Below are 11337 nucleotides of genomic sequence, written 5' to 3'. Positions count from 1 at the left end.
CCTTCCGCTTTAGTTCCTGTTCGTGTTCTAGTTGTTTCAGGGCCTGCTGTAGGTCCTCCTCTGTAGCATTCTCAGCTTTAGCTGTAATGATATGACAGTGTCATGTTTTGTACATTACATTGAAAATCCTGAGGATGTCATCAGTGAATATAGACTTCAAACACTGTATAAAAAGTTCCCCTTTTAAAACCTTATGTGGGAATGAACTCAAAGCATTTTCCACCAAGACTTGAGATTTATGCTTCTAAGGATAATGATTTTAATAAAGAATTATTATGTTGTTAAATAATAATTTATACAAAGAAGCATATTCTGCAAAATAATAATGAATAAAAAAAAATGTAATAATTTAAAAAAGGTATTAGTCTATGCATTTGATTAAATCATTTTCCTTGCCTATACTAAATAATCATAAAAAATTGAATAAATCCAGTATTAATATAAAATTCAGCTGTTAAAAAATATCAATATAAAGTTTACATGCATATTCATGCTCAGATAATATGTATGGCAGTGCACAGCATTTGCAAGTTTTTAGTCAAAATGGTTACATAATTATATATCAATTTAAAAACATAGGTAATCAAAGATTACGAAGCTCACCTCGACGAATGTTATCAGTTTAAGTAATGCAAATCTCACATCATATTTTCTTAATATTTAGTATTCATCCCAACAACAATATTCTTGCAAGTTGTGTTTAACCCCTTACATGGCATATACACATTTCTATGCATGTAGCGTGAAAAACATGTATAGAGTAAACAAATATTCATAACTGTTAATACTGCAAATATCAAGGACTTCAAGTTCATTCAGATTGATCTGTTCCCAAAACTTTAACCTGGTCTCTTGTTTGGAAAATATAGGTCAGATCCAGCATCCCAAGCAAGTCTTATAGTGTCCATCCTTAGATACATTATCCATGCAAGTTTGGTCCAGGTAGAGGCTTATAGTTACTTGGGAATGAAAATGTAGATCAGATCCAGCATCCGAAACAAGTCTGGTAGTGTCAATCCCTAGATACATCATCCATGCAAGTTTGGTTTAGCTAGGGCTTACAGTTACTTGGGAATGAAAATGTAGGTCAGATCCAGCATCCGAGGCAAGTCTGGTAGTGTCCATCCCTAGATACATCATCCATGCAAGTTTGGTTTAGCTAGGGCTTATAGTTACTTGGGAATGAAAAAGTAGGTCAGATCCAGCATCCGAAGCAATTCTGGTAGTGTCCATCCCTAAATGCATCATCCATGCATTTCATAGATACTTGGAAATGAAAATAAATGTAAGATCCAGCATCCGAGGCAAGTCTGGTAGTGTCAATCCCTAGATACATCATTAATGCAAGTTTGGACCAAATAGGCTTATAGTTACTTGGGAATGAAAATGTAGGTCAGATCCAGCATCCGAAGCTAGTCTGGTAGTGTACATCCCTAGATACATCATCCATGCAAGTTTGGTTCAGGTAGGGCATATAGTTACTTGGGAATGAAAATGTAGATCAGATCCAGCATCCGAAGCAAGTCTGGTAGTGTTCATCCCTAGATGCATCATCCATGCAAGTTTGGTCCAAATAGGGCTTATAGTTCCTGTGGAATGGAGGATCTGCTCCAAAAACTTTAACCTGGTCACTCAACTGGAAAATGTAGGTCAGATCCAGCATCCGAAGCAGGTTTTGTAGTGTCCTTTCCTAGATGCATCATCCATGCAAGTTTGGTCCAGGTTGGACTTATAGTTCCTTGGGAATAGACCTGCTCCAAAAACTCTAACCTGGTCACTCATCTGGAAAATGTAGGTCAGATCCAGCATCCGAAGCAAGTCTGGTAGTGTACATCCCTAGATGCATCATCCATGCAAATTTGGTCCCGGTAGGGCTTATAGTTCCTTGGGAATGGACCTGCTCCAAAAACTTTAACCTGCTCCAAAAACTTCAACCTGGTCAGTCATCTAGAAAATATGGGTCAGATCCAGCATCCGAAGCAAGTCTGGTAGTGTTCATCCCTAGATGCATCATCCATGCAAGTTTGGTTTAGGTAGGGCTTTTAGTTCCTACGGAATAGACCTGCTCCAAAAACTTTAACCTGCTCCAAAAACTTTAACATGGTCACTCATCAAGAAAATGTAGGTCAGATCCAGCAACCGAAGCAAGTCTGGTAGTGTACATCCCTAGATGCACCATCCATGCAAGTTTGGTTTAGGTAGGGCTTATAGTTACTTGGGAATGGACTTGCTCCTAAAACTTTAACCTGGGACGCCAACGCTAACGCCGACACCGACGCCGACGCCGGGGGTATAGCATAAGCTCATCTCGACTTTGTCGAGGTGAGCTAAAAAAGTAAATTGTCCTTCTTGGTTAATAAGCACATTGTGCATCTTGTAAATTTCTGTTTAAAACATTTTTAAAATACCATCATCAATATTTAAAACTGACAGTGTATTCAAATAATTAAAAATAATTTGTGTAAACAGTGAAAAGAAAAGAGAATCAACTGACAACACACATATTTCAAGTTGAAAGTAACAAAATTTCTTTCCGAAATGAAATGGAAGAGTTACACCAATACTTAACTGAAAAGGAATCAATTTGACAATTCATGTTTCTCAACAAAGGCTTATAGAATACTTAGGTACATGCAATTAGTGCATGCCTCATAGTATTAAAGCAAAAAATTCCGAAAAAATGAAAAAAGAGAAAATTTTATCAAACTGGAAACAAAATCTGAATAGTTCCCTCGTGAAATGAACATTTAGCTCATAACTAGAGGATTTAAATGATCTCTCTTTTTACAGTTTATCCTAAATTGCAAAAAATGAAGTTGGTGTATGTAGGCCTATGTCATATCATACAACTCATATGTTATAGATGTAATCAAACATTTCTGCCTATGAATATTAATTCAAATTACAATGCCATCAATGTTTATAATATATGTCATGCAAGTAATGCATTTATTGATTCATAAAAAAGCAAAATAGTTTTTAGTGAGCAAAGGGTGTGTAAATGGGGAATTTAATTTACTGAATAAGGTGCAAAAATGCAAACTTACACTTCTTAACTGAAATATTGACAAAACGAAAGAAAATATTTCTATAATTAAAATGCACAACAGTTACTGTAAAACAAAAATAAGTGTTGGTAAAAAAAAAATACAGTGCAACATGGTTTTGTCTAAGTCTGATGAAAAAAAATATTTAATTATATAAAGCACTAAATTCTTAACCTGAAACTTTTATTGACTGCATAAACTCTTATCCACTAAATGTAGTTATAATCACATAACTGTACAGTAAACAAGCTTATAGTGAATTGCTTATTAATGAATGAATACTTAGAATATCAAAGTGGTTTTCAATCCCCGTGGAATGAAAATATTTTTTAAACTTAATGGAATACATACTAAAAACTTTATAGGAAGCAAAATATTCTAGCCTTAGCACATCATTATAAGCATGACTGTTTTACTGTGAACTGAAATATATACATTTACCACCACTAATTAACCCTTTAACCACAAACAATCTAACGTTTCCCTGTACAAACAACTCAGACAGTAAACAACATGAGCAACATGAACAAGAACCTACCCTCAGCAATTAGCTCCTCTCTCTCTTTCCTCATATTCTCCTCGATGTCCTCCATTGTTTTGTCCAGAACTTCTAAACTGCCCTCCTCCCCTGCTAGATCCGCTCCTGATAACTGGAACAACATCCCCGTCAGGCTGTCAAACCACCCCTCACGCTTAGCAATGCGCTGGACCCTCTTAACTTCCTGTAGATCTTTATCTTCCTAAAATATTAAAATATACAAGATATTAAAAGATGGTATATTAAATAAAACAGTTATGTATTAGAATTAAAAATTCTAATTAAAAATTTCATAATTGCAACAAAATCAATGTCATATGTACATATTCAAGATAACACTGTAAACGTTTAAAGAATTAAAAATGAGCTAGATAAAATATTTTATAAATTTTTGCGACACCTTATTTTCGCAAGAAAGTCATTGACTTTTGATTAGCGATACAATATTTTCACAAATTGTGGTTATTGCTCTATATTTGCATATCCACTGCTCTCTCCCACTATAAACCTGCAGGCTTCAACTGCGTTCATAGTACTATAGACGCAACTGCTTCGGCTACGAGTGCAATTGCTCTATCAACCTCGTGTAGAACAATCTCTACTACACTTGAATACCGTATTGAGAAGTATATATATGAAATGTTTCATGAGAGGAATAAAAATAAGTTTTTAATAATATTCTTTGAAAAAAAAGGAAATTCAGAATATATAAAATTGCTGATTCATATCTTTAAAAATTTAATTTTGGTCAATGTATTTAATTGTATTATAAAACTTTTTAAAAATTTAGAGAACGGCTATATTTTTATTTTTTCGTATCATGCATATTTGTACAAAGAACGATAACTCTTCACACTTGGGTAATAACATTCAGAAAGAGAAATCTACTTCAAGAATGATTTCAGCTATTAAAAATATATAGAAAAACTAAAAAAAAAAAATAGAAAAGCATTCTGGAGTAAAAATCATTATAAAAGCATTCTCATTTTTCATCATAGATTTAAATTATTGATTTTATATCGGAGGGTTACAATAACGTTGATCGATGACGTAACAACTGCATCAAAACAAAAATTAAGAGAATGTGATGACGGCGCTGCTTGTATCCAGATAACTGTGTTTGAGGGGGAAATACTTTATAAATTGTTTGTGATTTATAAGAGAAAAGGATCATTGATCAGGTGTAGTGATTTTAAAGCCGTATGTTTTTCATTACTAAAGACAAGAAGCTGCGTCCTTATGTAAGTCAGGATTTCCTCTGATATTCTTGAAAAACTCAAAGAATGCAAATATAAGTAATAAACAACGATTATTCAGTGAACATGGCATTATGAATAGCAATAGCTCTGCTGGCATATTTTCCATGATGCGCTAGCGCGCATCATGGAATATGCCAGCAGAGCAATTGCTATTCATAACGCCATGTTCACTGAATAACGTTGTTTATTTCTTAAATATAATCTTAAAGAATGCTATTATACACGAGAATTAAATTTTCGCGAGCACACTGTCTTGTGTAATTACGAAAAAAACAGCTTTGTTCTAGAGTTTCTAAAAAGTGATTTACAGTATGTTTTAGAACTGTACAATATTATACACAACACCTACTGTACAATAACTATTATTAAAGATGGTTTAAATAAAAACATCTACATGTATGTATTAGAGTTTTAAAATATCTCATTTTAAAATCTTGTTTAAAGACTATAAACAACATTTTCGCAAATGAAACAAAGATATTTTTGTAGGAATTTAGTCCTTTTCTTTCACAAGGGGAGGAGAATTCTATATCTTGCTAACCTAACATTATGTGTGATACAGTGTATTACCATGTCATGCAAGAGGTTTTGAACAGTTGAGTTTTCTGTAGTCTGCTTCTCTTGAAGGTCAGCCAGTAATGCGACACTCATGTCTTCTGCTCTCTCCTCATCAGACATGTCTGGGTTCTGGGCCTTGTGTGATTGCTCCTCCACTGCAAAAGAGTTCCAATCATCATCATATAAATAACAGTTTTCTTTTAAAAGAACATAATTTACTTGCTTGCAATTTTGCAAGATTGTTGAGATTAAAAATTAATTTCTCATGAATGATAAAAGGTACATGTAATATTTGCTTATTATACTGATGATAACTAATAATCTGGACAATGCTACAAGTTGTGACCATTTAAACTAGTACAGTTTCTGCAATATACATGTACAAGTAAAATATAAAGTGATTTTCAGTGCATTCTGTGACTATAATGTACTTACATTGAAGTTTATAGACCATGGCCTCTACCAATATGGCCTGATGCTCATTTCTTCTTTGTGCTATTTCCTTGAACATTTTGCCTTTTTCTGCTTTTGACATTTTCCCTTCATCAACATGGAGGGCTGCAGCCATTGAGTCTTGTTTCCAGTTTCTCTCATCTTTCTCAAGTTTCAGCAGCTGGGTTTTCAGATCCTGTATTGAAATCAAAGTGTTACATACTAGACTAAGTGTAATTGCTGATTATATCATAACTCGGAATATATTTTTATATGCTTTTAAGTTTTAATGTAAAAATATTGAAGATAAATATATGAGATTATGCATTAATGTTACTGTAAAATCACATATTTTAGTGGGGTCAAATTTTCGTGGTTTGAGGAAAAAATATTGATTTGTGGGGTTTGATTTCGTAGATAAAGCATTTTTTAGCAGTTCTGTATATGAAAATTTATGTTTCGTACGAGGTTGACATAAATTTGTATCTTTACCTTAAAAACAGCGAAAATTACCCCCCCCCCCCCCCCAAAAAAATGTGTGATTTCACAGTGTATAGTATTTCCCATCTTTTTTTGGTACCTGTGTTGACATTTTCTTGGCCTCCCTTATCATGGCTGCACTATTTCTAGCTGTCTGAGTGATATCCATTAATATATTTCTTTCCTCCATTTGTCGCTGATCAAGTGTTTCCAAGATGGCTGTTTGCACAGCTGATCTCTCTGTAAAAAACGAAAATGTTTGATAACTGCTTGTTCATAACAGCTATTATTAAACTCAAGTCTTTTATGAATCACAGATTGGGTAAACTAAGGTGCCCTAATGCCACAAATACACCCTCCTGCCAAACCCCCAACAGAGCGCAATCAAAGCATGCATCTCATCTGCTGCAAGTCTGGTTTCAATACCCTTAGAAAAAACCCAGGAAATGATCTAACCTTTGAATTTGAGATTGCATCATTATGAACTAGACATACACTCTGATGGATGGACAGAAAGACAGACAGACAACTCCTTAGGCCAACCCCCTGTCTAAGTTTTGCTTTCATTGCACAAAGGGGGTATAATTAGTTCAATATCCTCAACTCAATATTTCCTTTAACAGACATTTTCACAGCGTTAGGAACCAATGTTTAAAAACCTTTCATAACAATTCCCTACATCTAGGTATTTTGTTAGAAATGCATGGCAGACAACTTACAAGTTCATCCTACTTTTAATCTATAATGATTGTTTCTATAACTTGCTCCTAATAATAATGACCTGTAGAGTTGGGTTGGACCATGTCCTCCAGTTGCTCCATCTCATCCTCTGTCCTCAGCCTCTGCTCCTCACTGATGTCCTCTTTCTTCTGCTGTTGTTTCCTCCTTCTGGCCTCCAGCCTCTCTCTGGCCAAAGCCTTACTTCTCTCCCTTTGCTCTTTAATACTATAAAATATTTTAAACCTATATAACTGACAAAATGACAAATTTTAAATAATCTTTATCATATGATAAAAAGAACAATGATTGGTAGACTGACATTAACACTGGTGACAATTTCATACTGTAAATCACTTTTTATCCGGGAGAACTTTATTTTCGTGTAATAACGCGAGACGATATACTCGCGAAAATTTCATTCTTGCATATAATAGAATTCCTTAAGAATATATAGGGCAATGACCACAATTCGTGAAAATCTTGCCCTGCTATTAAAAGGTCAATGACTATCTCGCGAAAATAAGGTTTCGCGAAAATTAAGTGATCTACAGTATGTCATTAAAGTGTGAAAAATATTTTTTCCTGAGATCATGCTTCAATGACCTTAATAAAAATTATTCAGATATCAAAAACATTGTACATGTTATATGTTCAACAAATCTTCTCATTCATAATTGATCTAATTGTAAAAAAAAAAAATTATTTTCTAGTTGACCTATTTTGAAATGGGCTTATTGTTGGGAAAAGGTTTTCATGTGTGTGTGTGTGTGTGTTTTTTTTTTTTTTTTTTTTTTTTGGGGGGGGGGGGGGGTGTTAACATATCAATGACTTTATTTGCCTGACCTCTGTTTGTGTTTCTCCTCCCTTTCTCTAGCCTGACTGACAATGATGGCTGCCGACTCAAACTTCTCTTCTCTCGCCAGTTTCCGTCGTTCGTGTTGTAGACGAGCTATGGCCAACTGTCTTTCTCTCTCTTGGTCAATTCTATTATGCTGGCTCCTCAGGGCTTTCAGGAGTTTAGCTTTTTCATCTTCCAGCATAATGTTCAAATTTTCCAACACATTCTAATCAACAGAGAAAATATTTATGCAATAAATGAATAAAGCAAAATGTGTCTCATTATTTGACCTTTCTATGGACAAAGCTTATAAAATACAGGGGAGAGATTATTGAAAATGACAATCTTTAATTATAGAAAACCAAAACAAATGAAATAAGCAAATAAAGTTGAATTTATGTTTTAATCATTTCATCCCATTAACATTTTAACATTGCATGAATCATAATTTTTGCTTTCCATGTCATCACTCTTTGGTGCGTATGTACTCACAATTCTCCTCTGTTTTCCGTGCTCCTTTCTCTCCTCCTCGAGGATCCTGTTGATGGACTCCTCATCTGTAGGCAGTCCCTGCTCCTCTCTCTGTCTGATCAGCTCCTCTCTCCTCTTCTCTTCATCCTCCTCATCCTCTGGTCCAAGAATCTGGTCCAACACTAGAATGGAAAGTCAAAGTGAATTTGCTATTTTAACCCCATTAAAAAATGTCATTGTTTTCCTAAAAAATGTTATTCAAATGCTTACATGCATATTTACTTTACTCTCAATATCTATTTCTGACAGATTGGCAACAAAATAACATGACCTAGCTCCTAAAATAATTTGCTAAAACTTAACTTTTCCACAACCAATATTGCCCACTTTTCTTATTCAGCATTTAAATTAAAATTAATGTGACAATGCATGCCCAAACAATCTTTACTATGGCAAAAAATATCTGAAATATACAATCATATAACCATAGAAAAAAAAAAGTTTATTACATTCATCATTCTCCAGAACTTTTTCAAAGATGGCTGCAGCTTCCTCTACATTGCCTTCCTGTCTGAGTTTTCTTTCCTTCATCTTTAGTTCCACAATCTTTTTCTGTTTCTCACTATCAGACAGCTTGTTCCATTCATCCTCACCCATTTCCTCTTTCAAAGCCTGTTAACAAAATAATACATTGGGTTTGTATCACTTTTTATTTGCAGGAATTTGAATTTTTATCAATTGGTTTTGAATGAAGAAAACTTATGAAAGCTAAATTTTGTGTTTCAGATACATGATAAAAACTAGTATGCTGAAAAAAATGAATTAAAATATTAATACTGACAATTTATTTCATTATTTTCTTGAATATACAGGTACATGTACTTACTGCTTCTATGAGTTTATCCTTCAGGGCATCATATTTCTGCTCTAATGCTTCTAGCAATTCCTGCTCACCATCCTCAGATTTGTCTCCTTTTGATTGGTTGAGCAGGACATGTGACACATTGTCATGGAGACCTTCTTCTTCCACCATTGACTGCATTTTTACCATTTGCTGTAGTGTTCCAATATCCTATTACAAAAAAATAGACAGATATGTAGTATATGATAAAAATACCCTGCAATATTGTGATCAACTTATTTCTGCAGAATTTCTTCTCCACTGCTTATGATTTATGCTCCTCCATATTTAACACTGTTGATGGTGGTCAAGGGACATAACTTTTGAAAAAGTGTGGATTCAACTACTGATCATAAGTTAAGACTTTATTTTAAACATTATTTAGCATGCTGAATTCCTGGAATAGCATGTCTTCAATTATAACTTTTTTTTTCAAAATTTAACACACGTACACCCTGATATCTAGAACAAAGTCTCATAGTCCCTGCAAGCCAAAGTGAATATAAATCATACCTTCTCCTCTAGATTAGACAAAATCATAGCTGCCTCTGCATCTTGCCACATTTGAAGGTTAGACAGGATGTGAACTTTGACCTCCTCTTCAGTTTTAGTTAGCCCCTCCTCTTGCTGTTTGTGAAGTTCTGATTGGATCAAATAACATGCTGCCTCCTGAAAAAATTCACATTATTGCAATTTACAAATATGCAATAAAATTTACTTTATCATATCTCTCTTTCAAAAAAAATTGCTAACAAAAAATGAGATATTAAAGGAAATCATTTAATATGTTTATTTAGGGAATGAATTAAATAACCCAAGTTATTCTGTATAACCTGGGTTGTGACAGTTTACGCATTAAGTTGACAGGATTTTCTGTAACACAGCTCAACTAAAAGAGCCATTTCCATGCTAGTACATTTTTATCAAAACCCTGTCAATTAACCCCTTACATAGCATATACGCATTTCTACGCTTCTGACTTGAAAAACAAGTAAAAATTTTGTGTTTCCAAGAAAAAACATATATACATAACTTTGTTTTAATAAACTTATATATCAGAGGAAATATTATTTGGCCAATAAATCATGCACCGTTGGAAATAAAAATTTTTTGTCAAATATGAGTAAAATAATATATAAAAAAAATATTTCCATTGGTTGTCATTTTTTTGCTAGCTTGACGTAAAACTTTGCCACTATTTGTACCGATTTTGCCAAAATTATCAAATATATTCCCACACATTATCCTTTGGAATGCCTAACAAAGTTAAATTATTGTAAAAATTATTTGTATTTCCAAAGGATAAATTCTGGGGTACTGTGAACATCTGAACCCTACCCATGTACCTCACCCTCCTATAAATACTTAAAATTGGTTTGTAAAAAAAAATGTACATGTTCAATGGCAATTTTCAACACAACATATATAAATTAAATTTTATTCAGTGGAATACAATTAACAAAGCAAAAAAACTAGAATGAAACTCATTATTTAATAAAAAATGGAAATTTCTTTTGCACTTTTTAACAAAGATTAGGAAAGTTTATTAAAATTCTGTGAAGCCTCATTTAATTTCATTCAGTGGTAAATTGAAATTTTGTATCAATCGGATTTCAGAACCAACACAATACCTGCTTTCAGAATATATATACATTGGTACATACAAAAATTACAAGAAATACCCCCAAAAATGCATTGAAATCTTAATATCAATCTGTCTAGAAATTCTTAAAATCTTTGCCATGGAAGAGGTTAAATGACACACAGTTTTTACTCCACTTACTTGTAGAATCTTCATCTGTTCCGTTGCGGTGATTCAGATTTGTTGCCTGTCTCCAGTGTTTACGTACGCTCCGCCAGCAAAAAGTCAAACAGTTTATCACTGTACATAAGCCTTCTCACTCAATTTATTTTTACACCTTTGAATGTATTTCTGCTTCATTTCACTGGTTGAAGCATCATCTAACAACTGTCAAAAATAAATGGAAACTTTTGAATGTTTGCATGACAGTGTCTAGGAACAGTACTTTGTTTGTGTGCAAAATGCTTGTTTAAGTTTAAGGCTAAGTTGTAGAAAAAGGTCATGAGGGCCA

At 33.6% G+C, this 11337-nt stretch overlaps 1 protein-coding gene across 1 annotated transcript in view; it reads right to left on the bottom strand.

The window, feature by feature from the left end:
* The window catches only part of LOC134262047 (trichohyalin-like), a 36623-nt gene that overhangs the window by 6334 nt on the left and 18952 nt on the right, over window positions 1-11337 (bottom strand). Inside the window, exons 32-44 of the mRNA XM_062744424.1 lie at window positions 11128-11213; window positions 11040-11095; window positions 9758-9921; window positions 9230-9415; window positions 8853-9015; window positions 8365-8525; window positions 7878-8098; window positions 7096-7259; window positions 6415-6554; window positions 5838-6030; window positions 5415-5557; window positions 3586-3787; window positions 2-81 (exon numbers count right to left, since the gene is read on the bottom strand). Of these exons, the coding sequence (XP_062600408.1) occupies window positions 2-81; window positions 3586-3787; window positions 5415-5557; window positions 5838-6030; window positions 6415-6554; window positions 7096-7259; window positions 7878-8098; window positions 8365-8525; window positions 8853-9015; window positions 9230-9415; window positions 9758-9921; window positions 11040-11095; window positions 11128-11213 (1959 nt within the window). The remainder of the gene's footprint in view (window position 1; window positions 82-3585; window positions 3788-5414; window positions 5558-5837; window positions 6031-6414; window positions 6555-7095; window positions 7260-7877; window positions 8099-8364; window positions 8526-8852; window positions 9016-9229; window positions 9416-9757; window positions 9922-11039; window positions 11096-11127; window positions 11214-11337) is intronic.

The sequence above is a fragment of the Saccostrea cucullata genome, unplaced genomic scaffold (assembly GCF_032062105.1).
Source record: "Saccostrea cucullata isolate Sc308-1 unplaced genomic scaffold, CSIRO_AGI_Scuc_v1 ctg1129, whole genome shotgun sequence".
Classification (NCBI taxonomy): Eukaryota; Metazoa; Mollusca; class Bivalvia; order Ostreida; family Ostreidae; genus Saccostrea; species Saccostrea cuccullata.
This window is presented reverse-complemented; position numbering and strand designations above follow the sequence as displayed.